Source organism: Amphimedon queenslandica, unplaced genomic scaffold, assembly GCF_000090795.2.
Source record: "Amphimedon queenslandica unplaced genomic scaffold, v1.1 AMPQUscaffold_13447, whole genome shotgun sequence".
NCBI classification, from domain to species: Eukaryota; Metazoa; Porifera; class Demospongiae; order Haplosclerida; family Niphatidae; genus Amphimedon; species Amphimedon queenslandica.
Genome location: NW_003546317.1, coordinates 282,508 through 304,847, shown reverse-complemented (window position 1 = coordinate 304,847; position 22,340 = coordinate 282,508). Strand labels below are relative to the sequence as shown.

General features: G+C 34.9%; 7 protein-coding genes across 8 annotated transcripts in view; 4 read left to right on the top strand and 3 right to left on the bottom strand.

Moving 5' to 3' along the window:
- Positions 1 to 202: 202 nt before the first annotated feature.
- Positions 203 to 4,724, bottom strand: LOC100639227 (N-acetylated-alpha-linked acidic dipeptidase 2-like). The gene is made up of 17 exons (XM_019995359.1): positions 4,320 to 4,724; positions 3,834 to 4,128; positions 3,628 to 3,753; positions 3,254 to 3,437; positions 2,928 to 3,030; positions 2,790 to 2,876; positions 2,661 to 2,746; positions 2,463 to 2,582; positions 1,907 to 1,989; positions 1,790 to 1,853; positions 1,401 to 1,468; positions 1,284 to 1,357; positions 1,150 to 1,231; positions 829 to 1,069; positions 686 to 770; positions 542 to 634; positions 203 to 496 (listed from the first exon to the last, which is right to left on the bottom strand). The coding sequence occupies exons 1-17, from the start codon at positions 4,694 to 4,696 to the stop codon at positions 298 to 300; spliced, it is 2,367 nt and encodes a 788-aa protein (XP_019850918.1). The 5' UTR covers positions 4,697 to 4,724; the 3' UTR covers positions 203 to 297.
- Positions 4,725 to 5,052: 328 nt separating this feature from the next.
- Positions 5,053 to 6,389, bottom strand: LOC100639102 (bile salt sulfotransferase-like). Its single transcript, XM_003385839.2, has 3 exons — positions 5,786 to 6,389; positions 5,486 to 5,744; positions 5,053 to 5,434 (listed from the first exon to the last, which is right to left on the bottom strand). The coding sequence occupies exons 1-3, from the start codon at positions 6,092 to 6,094 to the stop codon at positions 5,109 to 5,111; spliced, it is 894 nt and encodes a 297-aa protein (XP_003385887.1). The 5' UTR covers positions 6,095 to 6,389; the 3' UTR covers positions 5,053 to 5,108.
- A 31-nt stretch (positions 6,390 to 6,420) lies between these two features.
- Positions 6,421 to 11,105, bottom strand: LOC100638976 (probable ATP-dependent RNA helicase DDX52). Of its 2 annotated transcripts, none has more exons than XM_011405068.2 (18): positions 10,969 to 11,105; positions 10,751 to 10,922; positions 10,362 to 10,537; positions 10,213 to 10,301; positions 8,776 to 8,872; positions 8,647 to 8,727; positions 8,531 to 8,593; positions 8,275 to 8,386; positions 8,153 to 8,225; positions 8,034 to 8,103; positions 7,852 to 7,985; positions 7,720 to 7,810; positions 7,507 to 7,665; positions 7,034 to 7,148; positions 6,904 to 6,979; positions 6,787 to 6,858; positions 6,646 to 6,738; positions 6,421 to 6,584 (listed from the first exon to the last, which is right to left on the bottom strand). In XM_011405068.2, exons 1-18 carry the CDS (start codon positions 11,056 to 11,058, stop codon positions 6,557 to 6,559), a joined length of 1,791 nt encoding a protein of 596 aa, XP_011403370.2. In that variant the 5' UTR covers positions 11,059 to 11,105; the 3' UTR covers positions 6,421 to 6,556. The 2 variants fall into 2 exon arrangements, with proteins under 2 accessions (XP_011403370.2, XP_019850917.1); XM_019995358.1 differs by having other exon boundaries at positions 10,751 to 10,916.
- Positions 11,106 to 11,139: 34 nt separating this feature from the next.
- LOC100638849 (sodium/potassium/calcium exchanger 6, mitochondrial-like) lies at positions 11,140 to 14,984 on the top strand. Its single transcript, XM_019995355.1, has 17 exons — positions 11,140 to 11,484; positions 11,573 to 11,725; positions 11,778 to 11,830; positions 11,895 to 11,952; positions 12,211 to 12,322; positions 12,382 to 12,549; positions 12,631 to 12,756; positions 12,829 to 13,043; positions 13,089 to 13,461; positions 13,531 to 13,784; positions 13,868 to 14,000; positions 14,057 to 14,181; positions 14,229 to 14,306; positions 14,372 to 14,447; positions 14,498 to 14,578; positions 14,628 to 14,695; positions 14,744 to 14,984. Exons 1-17 carry the CDS (start codon positions 11,212 to 11,214, stop codon positions 14,951 to 14,953), a joined length of 2,556 nt encoding a protein of 851 aa, XP_019850914.1. The 5' UTR covers positions 11,140 to 11,211; the 3' UTR covers positions 14,954 to 14,984.
- Positions 14,985 to 15,256: 272 nt separating this feature from the next.
- On the top strand, positions 15,257 to 19,028 carry LOC100638720 (sodium/potassium/calcium exchanger 6, mitochondrial-like). The gene is made up of 17 exons (XM_019995357.1): positions 15,257 to 15,515; positions 15,614 to 15,766; positions 15,821 to 15,873; positions 15,925 to 15,982; positions 16,227 to 16,338; positions 16,384 to 16,551; positions 16,606 to 16,731; positions 16,807 to 17,018; positions 17,069 to 17,441; positions 17,522 to 17,766; positions 17,848 to 17,980; positions 18,052 to 18,176; positions 18,223 to 18,300; positions 18,380 to 18,455; positions 18,503 to 18,583; positions 18,633 to 18,700; positions 18,752 to 19,028. Exons 1-17 carry the CDS (start codon positions 15,285 to 15,287, stop codon positions 18,959 to 18,961), a joined length of 2,502 nt encoding a protein of 833 aa, XP_019850916.1. The 5' UTR covers positions 15,257 to 15,284; the 3' UTR covers positions 18,962 to 19,028.
- Positions 19,029 to 19,849: 821 nt separating this feature from the next.
- On the top strand, positions 19,850 to 20,986 carry LOC100638591 (sulfotransferase family cytosolic 1B member 1-like). Its single transcript, XM_003385835.2, has 3 exons — positions 19,850 to 20,253; positions 20,303 to 20,561; positions 20,619 to 20,986. The coding sequence occupies exons 1-3, from the start codon at positions 19,942 to 19,944 to the stop codon at positions 20,945 to 20,947; spliced, it is 900 nt and encodes a 299-aa protein (XP_003385883.1). The 5' UTR covers positions 19,850 to 19,941; the 3' UTR covers positions 20,948 to 20,986.
- Positions 20,987 to 21,976: 990 nt separating this feature from the next.
- LOC109581325 (sodium/potassium/calcium exchanger 6, mitochondrial-like) overlaps positions 21,977 to 22,340 on the top strand; it is a 15,248-nt gene continuing 14,884 nt past the window's right edge. Inside the window, exons 1-3 of the mRNA XM_019995366.1 lie at positions 21,977 to 22,090; positions 22,147 to 22,227; positions 22,277 to 22,336. Coding sequence (XP_019850925.1) covers positions 21,982 to 22,090; positions 22,147 to 22,227; positions 22,277 to 22,336 — 250 coding nt within the window. The 5' untranslated portion in view covers positions 21,977 to 21,981. The remainder of the gene's footprint in view (positions 22,091 to 22,146; positions 22,228 to 22,276; positions 22,337 to 22,340) is intronic.

Sequence of the window (22,340 nt, the reverse complement as noted above, 5' to 3'; positions counted from 1 at the left end):
ACTAACATAGTTTATGTTGGCAATGTGGCATAATTATAACAAATACTATGCGACAAAGTATTTATGATGCCAAATGCCAGCTTGTATACATCGTAGGTAACAAAAAATTTTATATAACTATAGGCATATCAGAATTCTATATCATGGAATTCCAAATATCCTGTACATACGTATCATCAGAATAGTACTCTTCTATAATAGGTGTGATTTACAAAGTTCATTATAAACAAAAATATCTTTTAAAAATAATACAAACATTATAATAAGCATAGCCTGCAAAATTATTTTAACTGAATTTCAACCAGTTTTAATCCATTCAGTTCCGGATTGGTTCATAATCTGAGTGGCATACCTTATATGTATAGCCACTATATCCAACTGCTGATGAACAAACTCCCAATCTTTAACACTAGTAGCATTAAATATAGCATCAGTTACTCCAGGGAATGAAGCTCCTGAATAAGAATTAACTGAACTGGGAGCAAATATAACATGCCTGAAATTAAAACTATAAATAAAGAAATGTATAGAGTGAGAGTACTTTAAATAAGGACGTCCAGGTAATCCTTCAGGTAGTATAAATGCTCTTTCTATGTTAATCAACTTTTTGTTTAGCATTCGAATGATGTTAAGACTATAGAGAGGATCAATGAAAGAATTTCTACACTTACACTACAATGAGTACTTAGTGGTGTTTTGATATTTAGCAAGTGTTGCATTAAGGCTAGCAGCAGCTTTTTGGAACTCATCCAAAGTTTCTTTCAGTAATGCTGTAGAGAATGACAATCAATTTATATACTTGTGATTAAGATAAATAGTAACTAGAACCTGTTGTAATGTTGTTTTGCTTCAGTGCTGATCCATGCTCTGACTCCAACTGATTATACATTTCTAATAATCTTTCATAATATCTGACTGGATTATACGGAATGATAGGAGTGGTTGCTATTGCCATTGCAATTTGTGTCCATAATTCGCCCATAGCTACACTGTACTTCATGCTTGGGTCAGCAAAATTTGTCATCCAGTAATAGTTGTCATGAACAGAATGATAGACAGGATAGTCACCCTATAAAAGTAATGAGTGATGTGGTCAAATGGAAAACAAGTAGAGAAAATAAATGAACAGAATGCAATTCAAATACTCACAACATAAGCCATACCAGAACATGTTACACCAGCACGTTGTACAAAAGCTGCATGATCAGTACCAGCACCAAGATTATAAACCCTTTAAAAGTCAGAGGAATCTTCGGTTGTACACAATGTCAAATTCAATTAACCTTGGTTCATCAGATGTGTATTGACTTTTCCATTTATCATAAAGTGTAGAATAATCATCACAAGGACACTGAACCTATAAATTTCTTTAGGATTCAGAATTAACACTTATTGAGTACTTGTTTAGTTGCATTGTATAATACATCATAGAGCAATGGGCTAGAAGAAACAAACAGGGAATCCATACCTAAATGTGATAGCAAGCAAATCTATTCAATAAAAAGATCAATTCAGTATTAGATTTTATTAACCAACTCCAACTGTTATTACAATAGCAGCAAATGAGCATGCAGTTATTCAACAGAGCTGAAAATTTTTAGGCAATTATATGCATTTTGTAAAAAATTTCTTGTAAATTGTAGTGGCACAGAAAGTACATAAATAAAACCTTACATTATTATACATAGCAAAGCTGTGCCATTAAAATCAAGTGGACATACATATCTACCAAATGACTACATTAAATCTTGTAGTCCTACATCAAATTTAAAGTATTTACAGGACTCACCAGCAACAGCTTCATCAACATTTAAATATGCAACAGCATTAGCTACCAGAAACTTTTCCATATCCTATACGATTAAAAGCAGCAATATTATTGGGTCTTTTCTCACAATTAATTTACTTCAACCCATTCAGTAGATCCAATCAGTCCAAACTCCTCTGAATCCCAACTACACAGTACTATTGTTCTACCTGGTCTCCATCCTAAAGGAGCAAACAAATAATGAGAACAGGGAAGCATGCTAAGTGAGCTAAACAGCATGTTTCATGAGCTGATATGGTATATGAAGCAACTTTGAAAATATTAATAAAAATTCAATTTTGATTGGAATTAGCTCAAATTGTCTACGTAACAAAAATTTTAAAATCGAAAGATCTCTCCTATACCCAAAATTTGGTCAAAGACCAATTAAAGGCTATAGCCATTGGTCGTTGGCTCAATTTTTTAGCAACTTCAAAATTCATAAAAATTTCAAATTTGATCAGAATCAGCTCACATATGCTTTACAACATAAGAACATGTATATACATTAGAAAAATTATTAAAATGTAGAATTCTTTACTACCCATTTTTGAAGAAATTTGGCCTAAGACCGAAGGCTATAGCCTTTGGTCGTTGAACTATAGTAAAATATTTTGGCAAGATACTTGTTAATTACTACTGTATACTCACTCACCAGTGCTTCTTAATTGATCTATTACTCTAGCAACTTCTAGTATCACTGCAGTTCCACTGTTTGGATCAACTGCACCAAATGTCCAAGCATCATAATGATTGCCTAACAGCACCAGGCTATCTAAAGACAGAAATATAGTGCATAAAGCATGGAGCCATGTAGAAATAATTCAATCATTATAAATAGTAATGCACTGACCAGGCTCCATTGATCCATATACAACAGCAAACACATTACATATTGTTCTTATTTCAAAAATATTATTCACTTTAAGAAGAGTCAAACTATAAACAAATAATGAAAAAATATCAAAACACAAATTATTACTTCTTATTAGTATCTGATTGGTGAATCATATAGTTAATATCAAGCTCTCCTCTCCAGCCATCAGGAGACTGAATACTGTCCAACTGACTAATTAATAAAAACAGATTATTAATAATTAGGATAAGAAGACTATTTTACCTCATAAAGTGAATGGCATCACCATAAGATATTGGTTGTACTGGAATTGCTGGACCATCCCCTGCCTTTACAAAATCCTCATATGTACGTCTATACACACCATCTGAAATACATATAAAGGGTTTCAAATAAGCCCAACACACAACAAGCAGTAAGTAACTTTGCTTGATGTCAAGCAACAGAGCTGTGCCACGCATAAGGCACAAGGATAAAGTAAAGTGAGTATTTTGGCATCACAATCCACTTGTTACAATTCAATGTGTGTGTAGACTTAGACTTTCAATATTAACATAATAGTTTAAAAGTACCCATTAATGATATCTTACCAATGGCTGGTATAGAAGGAGTAAGAGGATCTCCATTAATTAACATTACAGATCCTCTCTGAACACCTCCTGGAGGAAGAGATGGGCCTTTAGGATAAACAGGAGGACCATTCTTTGGTGCATAATCAGCTGGATCAGAATAAATGATCAATCCTGAACAACCAAAGCGCTGAGCTAAATGAGCCTAATTAAAATAATGAAAATGATTTTGATTAAAAGTGTAAATAGTTTTAAGATCTGGTTTTGCTTTGTGTCTCAAATCAGAAATGTATTAGTCATTTTGATAATTTATGAATTACATGCTCACTGTACATAGAGTGCAAGTACTAGGGGACACAGTCCAGTTTATACTAATCAAAAGTGATGCTGCTAACCTTGTCTCCTCTAAATATTCGACCATAGCGTGCAATACAGACATAACCAGTCAAGTTAAGACTCAAATTGTACACCAAATACTGGAAATCACTGATACGACCATAATTAACATACACCAGTGGACCCTGTGTATAATAAATAAAAATATTAAACGTTTCTATATACTAAACTCATTAAATGTACATGTGCATGTATGTGTTCTTACTTTAGCTTCACCAGGTGCAGAGTAAGCATTAAAGGGAGGAGGTACACTAGTGTCATTCTCTCCATCAGTGAGTGGAGTCTCCTGTATTGTACTAGTAGCAGTATACAATACACCATCAGTTGAATCCAGCAACTGAAGTGAATTGTAGTTTGAACGATTAACATAAGAGAGTAGGACACTGTAGTTCCTTGTGTATACTGAATCAAACTGATATTGTGAGTATGTATTGTATAAGAAGTCAGTAACATCAGCGTTCCCATCCTTTCCTGATATGTGTGGCTTACTAGTTAATGTTCTTGAGAGAGAGAGTGAGTGAGAGAGATAAGTAAAATGTTTTCACAATTTCACAAATTGATAAAAATCTTGAAACCATAGATACCCCAAAAAATTAGTTTTTATACTTGCAAAATCTAGATTTTTATACCAGTTTTGCTACAGTTACAACCACAGTGAAATAATTATAATAGTGCGTATCTGAAAGCTTACTTGAGATTATTTCTGATATTTTCAGCTACTAGTTTTCCAGGTATCCATTGACTGATGCTTCTGGTTGCAACTGTGCTTCCCCAATAGTCCCTCCAGTAGTCATTACTCTGTCCTCCTCCTCCAATAGGTGAGTCATTATGTAGAAGCTTCCATCCCAGGATAAGACCAACACCAAAACTGACACATAAGAGCAATACCACTGCCAGTACGGCAAGTGTGCATTTAAGACGGTTTCTGGTTTTCTCACGCCTTCTGCTTTTCCAAGAGAGATCTTTGTCTTGAACATCAAATTCAGTCACTGAGTCTTTGTTTTCCAGTAACAGATCTTCTGCTTCAGTGTCATTTTTTACAATAGACACAGTTTTTACCAACTCCATCTTAGCTTTTTTGTCCTGAGCCACACCTATTCTATTGAGGCTTAATAAAAACTTCCTTAAAATAATAATAATTTGACACCTTTCAAGTAGTTTTTCTGTAAAATTTTCGTCTAATGAAAAATATCAACATAGAAATAATCATTAATGAGTGTGGTTCTATAGCTTTCATACAAAGGTAAATCAAAACTGGTAACAGAAGAATGTAAGACAAAAGTCTGCAACACTGGCAATTCCTAGGCAGTCACTCATCCAAGTATCTACTAAGTTCAGGTGGGAACTATGAAAAAATTTTGCTTTCAACGTGGTATGGCCGCAGACACAATGATACACCCATTGCTTTCTTTAAAATAAATTCATTAGTTTTTAAGGTAATAATTTAGAAAGTCAAAACTGCAATCATATTACAAGAAAATCAGTCATTAGTGTCTCCATAATCAAACACAATGTCAGTGTCACCAAGCTTCTCCTTCACTGCAGCATCTAACTTCTTAATATCTTCAGGACCAAAATAATTGTGCCATTCCCCTACAACTCCTTTACGAACTAATTTGTATTTTGTCAAGGCACTGTTCAAGGACTCAAGATTCATTTTCATTTTATCGATTCTTGAGTTTGCTGCTATCTCTTCAATTAGCTTTTGACTCAATTGATATCCCAAGAATGTACTGATTGATTGTACAGCTCCTACTGGATCCTTCTTCATCCACTCATAAGACAGCATCAGGATATTAGGAGAATCTGTATAAAATAATTTAAAAAGAATAAAAGATAACTCGTGGCAGTACTGACCTTTATGATCCCACCAGCCTCTTATATTATCCAATGGGCTACCATAAACAACATTACCATCAATAAAATCATCAAGAAATTTACTCCATGTTAGAGGAGATTTGTGTGGAAATTGCTTCTGAACCAAATACCAGGACACAGCCACATCTCTTGGATTCCTATAGGAGTATATGTATTTAGCTGGACTTTGATGTGGAGGACCACCAGCAACATGATCATAAGGATGATGATGTTTCATATATCGTGGAGATCCCATCGCCTACGGGAAATAAAGAGATCATAATAATGCACTATATTTACTTCAACTTCAAAAAATTTCATGATGTCAATACAAGGTGCTATGCTATCCAAGTCTTTTTCAAGAGGTGTTCCACCATTAGCTATTAACAGCACAATATACATAATCCAATTTGTTCCACTCCTCACATAGGAGGTGACAAATACATCACTTGAATGAGCGACAAGTTTTTCTTTTAAGTCTAAGACATCTTGTGCCTTCACTCCAGGAGACAGCTTGATGCCACCAGGAAGCTTCTCAATTTTTTCATCGAAAAGCACTTCTCCAGCAAGGTATTTTTCCATGAAAGGTTTGAGGCATACACTAGCCATTGTGTCTTACTGACTATACTGTCTCTCCTTTTCCTAAACGAGTACTATACCAAATTGCCAAGTGCCAACATAGTCATTTTTGGCTTACAGACTCCTAAACAAATAAGTAATGAGTACTACACCAAATTGCCAAGTGCCAAAATAGTCAATTTTGGCTTATAGACAACTACTACATGACACGTTTTTATGTCAAAAGCCAACTTGCATGTAGGTAAGCTTAATAACAAAAAATATGTAAGTATAGCTAGGCATATCAGAATTCTATATCATGGAATTACAACTATCATGTATATATGCATTGTCAGGATTTCCCTCTTCTACAATAGATGTTGTTTACAAAGTTATAGAATTATTAGAAAAATAATAATAAAATTATTTATAAATAAATTAGAGTCTGGCTAGCGAAACTAATGTAGGCATTGAAAACTTTTTGAAATTTATAACAATTTACAATGAAACATTTCAAGTAGTTTTTCTGGAAAATTTTTGCCTAATAAAAAAAATTAACAACATAAATAATCATTAACGAGTGTACATGTATCTACATGTACCTTTTGATTCTAGCTTTTTCCAAATCATACTTTGATACTGTTTTAATGCTACGTCTCTTTACTGGCTTTCGTGACAAAGCCTTCTTTTGATTTCTGCATCAAACAATAAAAATAAGCAGCTCACACTGATTTATGAAGTACTTGGATGGATTTCTCATTTCAAGCATCCAATCAGGAACAGGGCAGCCAGAGCTCTTCATGACGTTAGCTATACTGCATAGAATGTAATGGCAGCGTGCAAAATGAAGCTATATATACCTTCTAACATAAGCTGTGTCTTCTTCTGTGAAAAAGGTGATAGCTTCCCCAACTCTTCCAGCTCTCCCTGTTCTTCCTGTACAGTCATACACAATAGCTATTGTTCTGTGATTGCAATGCTAATGCTTACCAACTCTGTGTATATAACTGACAGATGATTGAGGGAAATCATAATTAATGACTAGATTGACTCCCTTGAAGTCAATTCCTCTTCCCATGAGGTCAGTACAAATAAGTATCCAAATCTGTAACACAAACCAATAAACAAAGACTGTATAAATAAAATAGTTGGTGGAGTAAAAATTTGGTGAATTGGACGAATCAAGGTTCATTTGCTAAAATTTTAGTCTCCATTTGATAGGGCTCCATAGCAGCATGCACATGGTTAAAATTTTGCCTAAGTTTTAACCTCCAAACCTCTTTTAGAGCCAATTAACCAAAATTTGACACTCCAAAAAATTTGTAGCTATATGGTACACTTTCACGAGCATTGATACTGGGCAGTTTATCATGTTGACACATAAGGATAAAACTGAACAAAAAAATAAGTCAAAAAGGTCATGTATACTTATCTGTGCAGTTTTTCTTTTACTTATCACTGACCTTTCCTTCCCTAAAGCTTTTGATAACATTATCTCTCTGTGCCTGAGTCCTCTCAGAATGAATCACATCAACATTCATTCCATCGTAAATCAACTCGTGAAACAACTCCTTTGCTCTTTCAATGCTTTGAACAAACACCAACACTGGTGGAGTGAATCCCTAACTCAATCACATTCACACATAAAGAAGCAGAGAAGGTTTTTTATACAGTACTTTATGTATGATGTCCCTCATAGCCAATAGCTTCCCAGTCTCTTGGCCAACATAGAGAAGCTGTTGCTTAATAGTCTCAGTTGCAGAGTTCCTATTACAATTGTGAACATTGGTTTAAAATACGGAATGTACTGTAGTCCAATAATCACTCGAACGAAATTGTCAAAGTGTGCTCGGGAGAATTCTTCTACGCCGGAGGCTAATGTGGCACTGAACAAGCCTCGCTTGATATTAGGATTAGAACAGGCAGTGAATATCTCATCAATCTAATGGACGAATCATTAAAAATAATAATAAAGCTTATAAATATGAACCTGATCCTTAAATCCAGTTACGCCATCTTCAAATAATTTATCGCACTCATCTAATATGAGCCACTCTACACTGGCAATAAAGAGAATAAACGCAGGAAGCTCACTACTAAAACAATTACTTATCCAGTACTATGCCAGGAGGATCCAGTGACAGCATGTGGACTAGTCTATTAGGAGTAGTAACTAAAATGTCTACCAAAAAAAACAATAAATAATTTAATGAGTACAAGCCTTTACTTACCAAACTTGAGGCTAGATTGAGGTCCAAAGCTGTTAGCTGAAGCAGTGGCTTTGGTCAATACATGAATACTGAATCCTGATCCAGAACTTAGCCTAACACACTCTCTGTATGTCTAGTACAAGTGAAAGTACAGTACATGCAAGTACATTTACACAATCCGTTTTTTTTTCAAAATACAAGTAAATACAAGTCAATAAAAATTTCAATAAACATGCAATGTCTGATGCACAATATATAACTTTATATGACCCTATACCTGTTGGGCCAATTCTCTAGTAGGGGACACAATGACGGCCCTAAATCCAACTCTGCGAGGAGACTGGACTCCACCACTACAAATGACAAAAAAGCATCTTTTAAGAACTAGTTTACTTTTAAAAGAGTTAGAATGGGAACTAGGAAGGCTGCTGTTTTTCCAGAGCCGGTAGGAGCACACACTAGAACTTCATGACTCTATAATTATTATAAAAATCGGAAAAAAATATTGGACCATTCATTTACATGTAAGAGAAGAGGAATTGTCTGCATCTGTACTGGAGTTGGATCATTGTATCCAAGACTTGTAATATTCTTCATTAGATAAGGAGGAATAGAGTACCTTTAAAATAATAACGATAATAAACAATATACACACAAGATATAACAGCATAAGACACAAAACTAGAATAAAATTGGGGGGGATTTTAAAGCCATTCTTGGAACCATTAAAATTTTGGCTTTTTAAAAAATGCTCATAACTCGAAAATTATTTGTCGGAAACAGCTCAAACTTTCTATATAGCATTAGGACATCAATGTGTATCAGAAAATGTAATAAAAATTGGGGGTGAATTTGGAGCCATTTTTCTGAAAAAACCATGGGCTATAGTACAGGGCATTTTTTAGAAATTTGGTGTTTTCTTAAAATGGCCATAACTTGAAAAATTTAAGTCGAAATTGGCTCAAACTTTCTACATGGTATAAGTACATCAATATGTATCAAAAAATGTAATAAAAATTGGGGGTGATTTCGGAGCCATTTTTCTGATAAAACCATGGGCTATAGTACAGGGTATTTTTCCAAAATTTGCAGTTTTAAAAAAATGATCATAACTCAAAAAATTGGAGTCGGAATCCGCTTAAACTTTCTACGTAGGATAAGTATATCAATATGTATCAGAAAAAGTAATAAAAATTGGGGGTAATTTTGGAGCCATTTTTCTGAAAAAAACCATGGGCTATAGTACAGGGTATTTTTCCAAAATTTGCAGTTTTTAAAAAATGATCATAACTCAAAAAATTGGAGTTGGAATCCGCTCAAACTTTCTACGTAGCATAAGTACATCAATATGTATCAGAAAAAGTAATAAAAATTGGGGGTGATTTCTGAGCCATTTTTCTGAAAAAACCATGGGCTAGTACAGGGCATTTTTCAAAATTTCGCGTTTTCTTAAAACGACCATAACTCAGATAATTGAAGTTGGAATTACTTCAAACTTTCCACATAGCATAAGGACATCAATATGTATCAGAAAATGGGATAATAATTTGGAGTGACTTTTGAGTCATTTTTTGAAAAAAAACATGGGCTATAGCTTTTGCTTCTTTCACAAAAATTGGCTTATTTCTTAAAGTGGTCATAGCTCAAAAAATGTAAGTTGGAATCAGCTTAAACTTTCTACAACAATTGCTATGATATGTGTAGCTATGATTTTTATGATCTAGAAAAATTGGAGTGTTAAAATTTGGCGAAATGACTCTAAAAGAGGTTTGGAGGTTAAACAAATTGCAGACTAAAAATTTGGCAAATGGACCCCAATTCGCCAAATTCAGTAAGCTTTACTCCACCAAATTTTCTAGCTATACGGTATAAATGCAAAGGTTTATTGGTACAAAAAATTAATAAACAAAGAAGTTCAAAAATAAGCCACTAAATGCAGAGTACAATGAAGGCTCTTACTGTTCAGATAAATCACTAAATGTTCTAATCGGATCAGGTACATCAGAGCCACTGACATATATCCTATTGGAGTTACGAAACCTATTAATCTAAGGTCACCAATAAATAAAAACATTAGTGATTCTTAAATCATTATTAATACGACCAACCTCTTCCATCCTCAGTGAAGCAGCAGAAGACATTTTACTTTTTCTTTTCTTTTTCTTTTTGGGCCTGGAGTCTGTTGATACCGATTGGCTTGAAGTGAGTTGAACTGACGTATCTTCATAATCACTGAATGTCAGTGAGCTCTTCACTTCACAATCACTCAATGTAGCTTCTTTCTCTATTACAAGGACAATGTGATTAAGCATTTCAGTTATTAGTGGCAAGAAATTAAAAAGACAAAATGGCTAGCTTTACAAAAAAGGCTAAAAAACTTCCCTTTCTACATTACCCATGCTCTAGTAATGATTAACTACAAAGCATTTATGGAATTTTGAAATGTCTAAAAGATTCTAGTCAAAAATCGATTTCCAAAATGGCAACATGAACATACCTACTTTACTTCTTGATCTCTTTCCTAGTAACATTGTAACTGATCCTGTGTCATCCGGTTCCTCCCTTACATCATCAGTGGCTGATTCAGTGTCACCAAAAAAGTCCAAAGCACTTGAGACAAGTCTCTTTCTTTTACTGTACAGATCATGAGAGTCAGATTCCTCCTTTGTCTACATAAAAAAAGCCAATTTATTTGTTTATTCATTTATATAGAACCTTGTTAGGTCTTAATTCCAATGGCTGCTTGTCTCTGTTGAACTTGATTCCTCTAGTTAGCTTCCTAAAGATATCTTGACTGTCCACCATGATGGACACGTGGAAGCACAAGTCAAGAAGGGGTGGAGAATCTGGCTGTAAATTAAATATGGATATGCAAATCCTGATGCAAATCACCTGATCACTGTGCTGATCATGCTGTTATCAGGTCACGAGGTAGGCGGGTACCGGGTGCATTCATAAATGGTGGGCGTAGCTGAAAAGATGCACACTGTACTAATGGAAGAACAAGAGTTCGTCAAATGCTGCGTACTGGACCCAAAAAGAGTTAAACTATTACTAAAGTGTCTTGGATTTGGCTTTCTATTTATTTGGATACTTTTTGGAAGCTACCACACGCGGTCAGAGAGCCGGCCACAAGTTGCTACATATCGTTCATTTTCAGTCTTGCCTGGTGGTAGGAGACTCCTGGCTCAAGGTGATGCGTGCAGCAATGAGACCTTTGAGGATTGTGAGGTTAGAGTTAAATCATGGATACTGGAGCAGGGTTGAATATGCATATATGATAGTTATCTATTTACTGTCTCTTTCTTCATTTATACAGTGTACTGAGATACATAATATTGATACTGAGCTCCAGTGTGAGTTTGTTCAGAACGCTACTTCCTGTGGAGGAGAGGCTGGATATATTCCTTACTTTGAGTTTGCCTATTGTCTCCTACCAATCAAGCTCCTTCCCCTCTCATTAATTATACTAGTCAGCCATTGCATGTATCATTAACACCCACCTAGTTATTTTTAATCCTTAGGCTTTCTGGCTATGTTATCTTTTCACATTTATTGGGACGACAGCAGAGGACTAGTAAGAATGGTACTACTAATAATACTAGTTGTTTATCTCTTTTTCTGCTCCTCTCCTCCTTCAGTTTCTGCAAGGCACTAACTGTTATGACAAAGCTGTTGCGCTTAAGCCAAAATGTTGCCATATCCTTTTAATTATGTCACATATTATAACAAGGACCCCATGCACATTATCTATAGCCTTGTCTAGCTAGGCCCACTCCACCCTTTTTTGACATCAGTATTTTGGGATATGGTGGGGAAAAGTCAGCCCCTTTGAATTTACACACTGCCAAAATAATTTATGGGATGCATAATATTTCACTGCCATAAGTGGTGGAATTTAGCTATGCAAGACTAAATGTAATCTTTCCTTAACTCTAAGACTGTTTTTAACCACACGGTGTTACATTGCTTGCAGTTGGAAATGGAGCACCTGAAATCTTTAGTGTATTAGCTGCTTTTACTCATCCAGATGAAAAAAAGACATCACTTGCATTTGGAGCTTTGTTTGGTAATATAAATTATACACTGTATTAATATTGATTATTAATTAAAAATATTATTTACTAGGTGCTGGTATGTATGTTACTACTGCAGTTGCAGGCGGAGTTGTTCTCCTTCGTCCATTTGTGCTAACAAAGAGACCTTTCTTGAGGGATAATATATTTTATGCCTTTGCTGTTTATTGGGCTTTGTTCATTTTATGGAACAACCAAATAAATATCGGAGAAGCTTTAGGTAATGATAAATTCCTTGTATTATTATTATTATTATTATTATTATTATTCAGTTATTATTATTGTTTTATTACTTTTCAAGGATTCTTGGCTTATTACTTCTTTTATGTGGCCGTTGTTGTTTTTGGCGCCCTCATATACCAGAAATGGGCCAACAGAAAACTTAACTTGTTAAAACTTGGCCAAGAAAACTCTGAGCAAACAAGAAGTCAGCCCCTTTACTATTGGTGTACATTAAAATATAGATTTTATAAAGTAGTGTTAATGCAGTGATTTATAGGAAGTGGTAATGTTGCCAGTGAAACTGTAAGATGTTCTGACATTCATTATTACTCTGATCATGATGATGAAAGAAGAATAGCTGACACTGATATTGATCAAAAAGATGATGAAGGGACTAGATTGCTAAGTGATGATGAGAAATTGACAATAAGGCATACTGAACATGGTCAATCTAGCCCAAACACTACTCCACTCCACAATGTGAGAAATAAAGTAACCAAAAATGATTTATGCACATGCAATTACTGTAATTTTTAGCCTACTAATAAACCATTAAGTGATGATGATCCAAGTAATAAAAAGGATGAAGAGATAGAAGAAATTGACCGACCTAAAACACCAGCAGAGAGATCAGCTTCAAGAGCGTCACAAAAGATATATGGGACAAACAAGGAGGAAGAGAGTGATGATAATGATCTTGAGAAAGCTCTCTCCATTAGACCAATTACACCTCAATCCCGTCCGACAAGCCGACTAGAACAAGTTATAGACAATGTGGCATATGTAGCTGAGGACTTATTTGTTGGTAGTAATCCTAACCTTGCCAAAGTATGGGGGCCAGCATACCGTAAGGAAAAAGCTAATGAAAAACATAGATCTAGTTCACATGCTTTCAATACAGCAGATGAAGGTAAACCCATTAATTTTTGTATTCCTTGAATGCTATTTCTCTTTGTCACTATTTTGTATTCCCTGATAGGATCACGTTATGAGAGTTTTACTACTTCTGAAACAGGTTCAGTTAGAGTTAAAAGTGATATAGTGCAAGACGTTCACGTTCCAAAGGAACAAAATGAAAGACTGCCATTGATTGAGAAACCTAACATTACTTCTGATATGTCATTCAAGCAGAGGCAGTTGATGGCATTCAGTAATTTACTAGAAGCTTTCTTCCCAGTTAGAAGGAATTTTATTGAAAGTGGGAAACTCTCCAAGATTTTCTTTATAATTAAAGTGAGAATGTAACACCTATATAATTCTGTGCCAAAATTTTTATTCATGAATAACTAATGTATGTATTTATTTGTCTATTCTAGTTGCCTATTAACTTCTTGCTGACTCTAACTATACCGGTAGTAGATTTCACTGAGCCATTGAATAACTGGAATAAATGGCTTAATGTCATTCATTGTTTCACTTCACCTGTCTTTGCTAGCATTGTCACTGAAGGTAAATATAGGTTAATATGACTCATGCACTTTAATTTTAAGAGATGACTTTTTTAGTTGGACTTTACAAATTGGGTAATTCAGATGTTCCTGCTGTAGTCTTATTTGCTTTTGCTGGACTAATTCTAGCAATTATAGTGGCAGCGACATCATACAGTCACAAACCACCAATATATCATTGTGTAAGATACATCACATAATATATTTTTGTACTTGCATTGTATTACAGGTATATGCATGGGCTGGTTTTGTACTCTCTGTCATATGGATATATGTGATTGCAAATGAACTTGTCAACTTGCTACAGGTAACATGTAATGCACTAGCAACTAAAATGTCAACTACTGTATAATCATGATGTTACTTATGTAGGTTTTTGGTGTTGTTGTTAAGATATCAGATGGTATTCTTGGTGTTACATTGCTAGCTTGGGGCAATTGCATTGAAGGTTAGAAAAATTAGATTAAATTGATTTTTTGACTATCCCTATATACTTAGATACTGTTACTAATTTGACTATGGCAAGAAGGGGTTTTCCTAGAATGGCAATTGGTGCCTGCGTTGGTGGACCTTTACTAAGTAATTATACACCCCATTCTGCTTAGACTAAGTTATATTTACCTTATAGACTTGCTTATTGGAGTTGGATTGGCATCAGTAGTAAGAATAATTAAAGACAGGACACTGGAGTTTAATGTATGTGAAATCCTATTATTCATTTCTCTTACTCTCATCTTTCTGTAGTTATATTTCACGCAAGTTGAGATGGTAGCTGCATTCTTCCTTCTTTTGAGTCTCTCTTCTTCTCTCATTGCAATGTCTTGTCTCAAGTTTAAAATGTACAGGCCTTATAGTGTATATCTTTTCGCCTTTTATGTTGTGTTCCTTGTGAGTGTTGTTCTTGCTGAGCTACAGGTTTATAACATTGAACTAAAGGAATTGAGTCCTCTTTAATCAGATTTGTAAATTTATAGCTTTTTATCAGTAATTGTTATGATAATTTTTGATTTTTATAAAGAAAATAAGTCTGATTGCAGTCAGTTGCATATGCTGTCAGTTCTATTTTTAATAGCAGAAAAATAATTTCTCTAGGAAAAAAATATGAAAGAGTACGATGGCCACAAAATCACACCAGATCATATTTATGACCATACGGACACGTGGAAGCACATGTCAATAGTAATCTCGTGATCTAGCTAGGAAAGATCAATTAAATTTCTGATTCATTATTCATAGATCACGAGTAGACGCAGTAGCTTATGTGGGCGTAGCTGAAGGTGCAATAATGGAAGAAGAACAAGCCATCAAATGCATACTGGACGCAAAGAGAGTTAAACTATTACTAAAGTGTCTTGGATTTGGCTTTCTATTTATTTGGATACTTTTTGGAAGCTACCACACGCGGACAGAGAGCCGGCCACGAGTTGCTGCATATTCACTTTCTATCTTGTCCGGTGGTAGGAGACTCCTGGCTCAAGGTGATACGTGCAACAATGAGACGTTTGAGGATTGTGAGGTTAGAGTTGAATCATGGGTACTGGTGGAGGGTTGAATATGCATATATGATAGTTATCTATTTGCTATCTTTTTCCCCTCCCCTCTTAATTTATACAGTGTAGTGACATACATCAATTTGATACTGAGCTCCAGTGTGAGTTTGTTCAGAACGTTACTTCCTGTGGAGGAGAGGATGGTTTTATTCCTTACTTTGAGTTTGCCTATTGTCTCCTACCAATCAAGCTCCTTCCCCTCTCACTAGTTATACTAGTCAGTTATTGCATGCATCATTAACATGCATGCTCATTGTTATCAATACTTTAGGCTTTCTGGCTATTTTATCTTTTCACATTTCTTGGGACAACAGCAGAGGAATAGTAAGAATGCCAATCGTTTAATTTGTTTATTTCTCTCTCTCTCTTTCTTAGTTTCTGCAAGGCACTAACTGTTATAACGAGGCTCTTGCGCCTAAGTCAAAATGTTGCCATATCCTAACATATAGAAAGTAGTCTGGCTGGCCTGACTACATGTACTATTACAAGTATTCTACTGTGCATGCAGATGAGCCTTTAGATAATAGTCTTAGACACTTATCTCTTACTCTATACTATAGTTTTCACTATTATCATAGCTGTTTATAGTCATACTTCAGTTAAACTGTCTTGTAGTATTATTACATTGTAACTGCAATAGATCTTTCCTTAACTCTAATCCTATTTTTTGACCACACGGTGTTACATTGCTTGCGATTGGCAATGGAGCGCCTGATATCTTTAGTGTATTAGCTGCTTTTACTCATCCGGACGAAAAAAGGACTTCACTTGCTTTTGGAGCTCTATTTGGTAAGATAATACAATTGGTTCACATATCATTTCTGCTCTCACCAGGTGCTGGTATGTTTGTTACTACTCTAGTTGCGGGTGGAGTTGTTCTCCTTCGTCCATTCGTGCTGACAAAAAGACCTTTCCTGAGAGACAATATATTTTATCTTTTTGCTGTTTATTGGGCATTGTTCGTTTTATGGGAAAACCAAATTAATATTGGAGAAGCTATAGGTAATCAATCTTCTTAATTGTATTATTATAATTGCTCTTTTTCTCCTTTTCAAGGTTTTTTGGTTTATTACTTCTTTTACGTGGCCGTTGTTGTTTTTGGTGCCCTCATATACCAGAAATGGGCCAACAGAAAACTTAACTTGTTAAAACTTAGCCAAGCATACTCAGAGCAAACAAGAAGTCAGTACCTTTAGTATTGGTGTAGATAGAAATATAGGTTTGTAAGATAGTGTTAATTAATGCAGTGATTTATAGGAAGTGGTACTGTTGCTAGTGGAACTATAAGGTATACTGAGAGTCATTTTGAGGATGAAAGAAGAATAGCTGACACTGATATTGATCAGGAAGATGAGGAAGAGACTAGGTTGCAGACTGATGATGAGAAATTGTTGTCAGTAACAATAAGGCATACTGAACATGGTCAATCTAGCCCAAACGCTACTCCACTCCACATTGTGAGAAGCAAAGTAACCAAAAATGTTTTATACACATGCATAATATATTTACTGTATTTTAGCCTACTCATAAACCATTAAGTGATGATGATGCAAGTAATAAAAAGGATGAAGGGATAGAAGAAATTGACCGACCTAAAACACCAGCAGAGAGATCAGCTTCAAGAGCGTCACAAAAGATATATGGGACAGACAAGGAGGAAGAGAGTGATGATAATGATCTTGAGAAAGCTCTCTCCATTAGACCGATTACACCTCAATCCCGTCCGACAAGCCGACTAGAACAAGTTATAGACAATGTGGCATATGTAGCTGAGGACTTATTTGTTGGTAGTAATCCTAACCTTGCCAAAGTATGGGGGCCAGCATACCGTAAGGAAAAAGCTAATGAGACACATAGATCTAGTTCTCATGCTTTCATCACAGCAGATGAAGGTAAATCTAATGTTCTTTTGTGTGCATTCCTTTAAATATTTTCCTGCTTTTATATATTGCTATTTTATATTTCCTGATAGGATCACGTTATGAGAGTTTTACCACTTCTGAAACAGCTTCAATTGGAGTTAAAAGTGATATAGTGCCTGACCCAAGGCAACAAAATGAAAGACTGCCATTGATTGAAAAACCTAACATTACTTTTGATATGTCATTCAAGCAGAGACAGCTGACTGCATTTAGTAATTTACTAGAAGCTTTGTTTCCAGTTAGAAGGAAATTTATTCATAGTGGAAAACTCTCCAAAATTTTCTTTATAATCAAAGTGAGAATGTAGTAGCTATATATTCTGTGCCAGAATTTTATTCATTAATAATTGATGTGTGTATTTATTTATCTGTTCTAGTTGCCTATTAACTTCTTGCTGACACTAACTATACCAGTAGTAGATTTCACTGAGCCATTGAATAACTGGAATAAATGGCTAAATGTCATTCATTGTTTCACTTCACCCATCTTTGCTAGCATTGCCACTGAAAGTAAATATAATTAATATGACACATGCACTTTAAGTAGCATGATTTTATGGTGGAGCTATATGTTTTTCTAGTTGGACTTTATAAATTGGGTAATTCAGATGTTCCTGCTGTAGTCTTGTTTGCTTTTGCTGGACTAATTCTAGCAATTATAGTGGCAGCGACATCATACAGTCACAAACCACCAATATATCATTGTGTAAGATACATCACTTTTATTTTATTGTACATCCATTGTATTACAGGTATATGCATGGGCTGGTTTTGTGCTCTCTATCATATGGATATATGCCATTGCCAATGAAATTGTCAACTTGCTGCAGGTAATGTCATGCATTTGCCATGTGCATACATGTATACGTAATTATAAAGTCAACTATAATGCATGTATTACATATGTAGGTTTTTGGTGTTGTTGTTAAGCTATCAGATGGTATTCTTGGTGTTACGTTGCTAGCTTGGGGCAATAGCATTCAAGGTCAGAAAAATTAGATTAAATTGATTTCTGATTATCCCTATACTTAGATTCTGTGACTAATTTGACTATGGCAAGAAGAGGTTTTCCAAGAATGGCAATCGGTGCCTGCTTTGGTGGTCCATTACTGAGTAATTTTATGACTCATCTTACTTAGACTTATTAACATGTGTCTTATAGATTTACTAATTGGAGTTGGATTGGCATCAGTAGTAAAAATTATTAAAGAAAGGACACTGGAGTTTAATGTATGTGAACTATTATTATTATTTATTAATATTTTTCTCAATGTCATATAGTTATATTTCACACAAGTTGAGATGGTTGCTGCATTATTCCTTCTTTTGAGTCTCTCTTCTTCTCTCATTGCAATGTCTTGTCTCAAGTTTAAAATGTACAGGTTTTATAGTTTGTATCTCTTTGCGTTTTATGTTGTGTTCCTTGTGGTTGTGGTTCTTGCTGAGGTTCAAGTTTATAACATTGAACTGGAGGAACTGAGTCCTCTATGATCAGATTTGTAAATTTATAGTTAATTTCTCTTTTAATTAATTATGATGATTTTGATTTTATACAGAAGTAAGTCGTCAAGTGCATATACTGCTCTAGACTGAGAATATCATAATTCAAAATTATGATGATATCATCAATGCTTGGCAGGCTTTATTGCTTTATTTGTGATATCTTTGGTAACAATAATTATGTACTCTTGGTATTGTGTTTATACAGTACCTTTTAAGGACCAGGGCACTACTTAGTCTTGCTGGCCAGACCCTTGCCCCTAGGCACCACTGTGAAGGTTTGTCTTTTAATTCTTGGCTGACTTTGTGATGGTATATAACTTGTATGGGGTGGCTGCTCCGCATTCTTTACAATCATGATTATTGTGAGGTGTGTGAAAATGATGGTACAGCCATATTTGAGCAATAGTTTGCTACTAGTTCTTATAGTAATGTGTAAACTAAGCCTCTTGGTAACAATAACCCTAAGCAATAAATTTTGTTACTTGTTTTTTACTTTCAATTCAATATCATAATTGAAACAGAATGATAGAATTGCTTCACGAGTCAAAATGACTACAATATGCAGGTAATTATGCTTAGTCATCTCAAAGCTCATCCACTCAGCATGTGGATGCTATAAACTTGGAATTTTCATAGAATCACTGTTTTGATATGACTGAGTATTATGCAATCCATTTAGCAGCTAGACCATCGGTTACTAACATAAAAATTTGAAATGCGGCTGAAACCTCCTTTGGTATAATGCACTACAACAGCATCAACATACATGGCAGGCAAATTTGTGCTACCAGGAGTATATAGGTGATTGTGGGTAATTATTGGGTAACATATTTCAGCAGCCAAATCATTATTGCTACAGCAATATTAATAGCACAATAATTTTGGCAGTCAAAATACTCAAAACTCTACGTTGCTTTTTCTTGGTCTGCAGCTCTCATTGTTCTTATTCATTCACCTTATTTCAGAAAATGACTGGATATGTGGGCCTAGCTGATAGTGCTGAAAAATTTCTAACAGGGAGTGTTTCTTTTTATGATACCTGTGACACTATTGGTGATGGATTGTTGCTGTACCCAGGATCTAAAAAGCAAGATATAGTGGATCATTGTGAAAAATTTGCTGCTCGCCCAAGTCATGTTTTTATCACTTCTTATTTGAGAAGTGGTACCAATTGGATATCATACATAGTACAGCTGATACGGAATGATGGAGCAGTCCCAGAAGTAGATTTGGATCATTTTGCTGTGTCTATTGATGAAATGACACAAGAAGAAGTAGAGGTATAACTATCATCTAAGCTGTGCATAATGAATGATTTTTTGATAATAGGCAATTGAGTTTCCACGTGTTATTAAATGGCACTTTCCTTATGATCATGTTGCTGGTGGTCCTCCTCATCAAAGTCCAGCTAAATACATATACTCCTATAGGAATCCAAGAGATGTGGCTGTGTCTTTGTTTTTATTGAACAAAGGCCTTGAGAGAGTTCACCCTATTGTATGGAGTGAGTTTTTGGATGATTTCATTAGTGGAAACGTCACCTATGGAAGCCAGCTTGATCACATTAAAAGCTGGTGGGAGCATAGAGGTAATAAATTAATGTACTTAAAATGTACAGCAGTGCATTTTATGCAAAGTTTTTCAGATTCTCCTAATATCCTGATGCTGTCTTATGAGAGGATGAAGAAGGATCCAGTAGGAGCTGTACAAGCAATTAGTACATTCTTGGGATATCAATTGAGTCAAAAGCTAATTGAAGAGATAGCTGCAAACTCAAGAATCGATAAAATGAAAAAGAATCTTGAGTCGTTCAACAGTGCTTTGACAAAGTATAAGTATGTTCGTAAAGGAGTTGTAGGTGAATGGCACAATTATTTTGGTCCTGAAGATATCAAGAAGTTAGATGCTGCAGTGAAGGAGAAGCTTGGTGACACTGACATTGTGTTTGACTATGGAGACACTATTGATCAGTGATAATGACTGATTGACTAGATCTAGTCTATTTCTAAAATAATTTACATATATTAAGTGCAATATAGATGCTCTATGATTGTTGTATTTATATTTATTTTATAGTATGCAATATCTAAATGAGCCACGCCCTCTGCTTAAAATATTAAAAATGGATTTATCTCATGGTGAAAGATGCATGAATAGAGAATTTTTCTTTGATGAAGATCTTAACGAGCTACCTGGAGGTATCCCACTACTACCTGGAATGAAAAGACACCATGCTTTAGAACTAAAGCAAAAAGTAGTACCTCGACTAGTCTGTACCTCGACCTGACGATATTTTTGTCACCTCTTACATCAGAAGTGGAACCAACTGGGTTTCATACATTATTCAATTGATAGCAAATGGCGGAGCTCCTCCTGAAAGAGACTTGGATATCATTTCACCTTGCATTGACACAATGGAACCAGCTGATAAAGTTGAGGTTAGCTGTTGTTAGGGCCATGGTCACTGTCTCACTGAGAGATTTGCCATTGAAGCGCAATCCCACAAGTCATGCATGTCACAGTGTTTTTAATGTCATAAAAATTAGAAAGCAATATTTATGAAAGATTGAACTGATTTTGACGGAAACTTTTCAAAAAGTAGCAACTACTATTTCCAAAAATTGGCTCCGAAATCACTCTGAATTGTTATTACAGTTTCTGATACATATTAGTGTCCTTATCATGTGCTATGTATAAAGTTTGAGTCAATTCCAATTTCAATTTTTTCAAGTTTTGACCATTAATTTTTCAAAAACTCCAAATTTTGGTAAAATACCCTGTACCCATGGTTTTTTCCAAAAATTAGTTCCAAAATTACCCCAATTTTTATTACATCTTTTGGTACATATTGATGTCCTTATGCTATGTAGAAAGTTTGAGCTGCTTGCAACAAATATTTTTCAAGTTATGGCCATTTTTAAATGTCATATGGATATGCCATTGCAAATGAAATTGTCAACTTGCTGCAGGTAATGTCATGCATTTGCCATGTCCATATATTAACTGTGATGTCAACTATAATGCATATATTACTTATGCAGGTCTTTGGTGTTGTTATTAAGATATCAGATGGTATTCTTGGCGTTACGTTGCTAGCTTGGGGCAATAGCATTCAAGGTCAGAAAAATTGGATTAAATGGATTTGAATTCTTTGATTATCCCTATGTACTTAGATTCTGTGACTAATTTGACTATGGCAAGAAGGGGTTTTCCAAGAATGGCAATCGGTGCCTGCTTTGGTGGTCCATTACTGAGTAATTTTATGACTCATCTTACTTAGACTTATTAACATGTATCTTATAGATTTACTAATTGGAGTTGGATTGGCATCAGTAGTAAAATTATTAAAGAAGGAAAACTGGAGTTT

Excerpts from the sequence above, each read along its gene's own strand:
- LOC100638591 (XM_003385835.2), top strand. The coding sequence starts at position 19,942 with ATGACTGGATATGTGGGCCTAGCTGATAGTGCTGAAAAATTTCTAACA. Across the intron at positions 20,254-20,302 it reads TGACACAAGAAGAAGTAGAG|GCAATTGAGTTTCCACGTGT; the intron begins GTATAACTATCA and ends TTTTGATAATAG. Across the intron at positions 20,562-20,618 it reads AAGCTGGTGGGAGCATAGAG|ATTCTCCTAATATCCTGATG; the intron begins GTAATAAATTAA and ends AAAGTTTTTCAG.
- LOC100639227 (XM_019995359.1), bottom strand. The coding sequence starts at position 4,696 with ATGGAGTTGGTAAAAACTGTGTCTATTGTAAAAAATGACACTGAAGCA. Across the intron at positions 771-828 it reads GCAAAACAACATTACAACAG|CATTACTGAAAGAAACTTTG; the intron begins GTTCTAGTTACT and ends CATTCTCTACAG. Across the intron at positions 635-685 it reads AAATATCAAAACACCACTAA|TCTTAACATCATTCGAATGC; the intron begins GTACTCATTGTA and ends TCCTCTCTATAG.
- LOC100638720 (XM_019995357.1), top strand. The coding sequence starts at position 15,285 with ATGGAAGAAGAACAAGCCATCAAATGCATACTGGACGCAAAGAGAGTT. Across the intron at positions 15,983-16,226 it reads GCCTAAGTCAAAATGTTGCC|GGTGTTACATTGCTTGCGAT; the intron begins ATATCCTAACAT and ends TTTTGACCACAC. Across the intron at positions 17,442-17,521 it reads TTTCATCACAGCAGATGAAG|GATCACGTTATGAGAGTTTT; the intron begins GTAAATCTAATG and ends ATTTCCTGATAG.
- LOC100638849 (XM_019995355.1), top strand. The coding sequence starts at position 11,212 with ATGGTGGGCGTAGCTGAAAAGATGCACACTGTACTAATGGAAGAACAA. Across the intron at positions 12,323-12,381 it reads TGCATTTGGAGCTTTGTTTG|GTGCTGGTATGTATGTTACT; the intron begins GTAATATAAATT and ends ATTATTTACTAG. Across the intron at positions 14,001-14,056 it reads TGCTAGCATTGTCACTGAAG|TTGGACTTTACAAATTGGGT; the intron begins GTAAATATAGGT and ends TGACTTTTTTAG.
- LOC100638976 (XM_011405068.2), bottom strand. The coding sequence starts at position 11,058 with ATGGTGGACAGTCAAGATATCTTTAGGAAGCTAACTAGAGGAATCAAG. Across the intron at positions 8,873-10,212 it reads TTTAGTGATTTATCTGAACA|GTACTCTATTCCTCCTTATC; the intron begins GTAAGAGCCTTC and ends ATTATTTTAAAG. Across the intron at positions 8,594-8,646 it reads CCATTCTAACTCTTTTAAAA|TCTCCTCGCAGAGTTGGATT; the intron begins GTAAACTAGTTC and ends GGTGGAGTCCAG.
- LOC100639102 (XM_003385839.2), bottom strand. The coding sequence starts at position 6,094 with ATGGCTAGTGTATGCCTCAAACCTTTCATGGAAAAATACCTTGCTGGA. Across the intron at positions 5,745-5,785 it reads TGAAATTTTTTGAAGTTGAA|GCGATGGGATCTCCACGATA; the intron begins GTAAATATAGTG and ends TATTTCCCGTAG. Across the intron at positions 5,435-5,485 it reads AGGCTGGTGGGATCATAAAG|ATTCTCCTAATATCCTGATG; the intron begins GTCAGTACTGCC and ends TATTTTATACAG.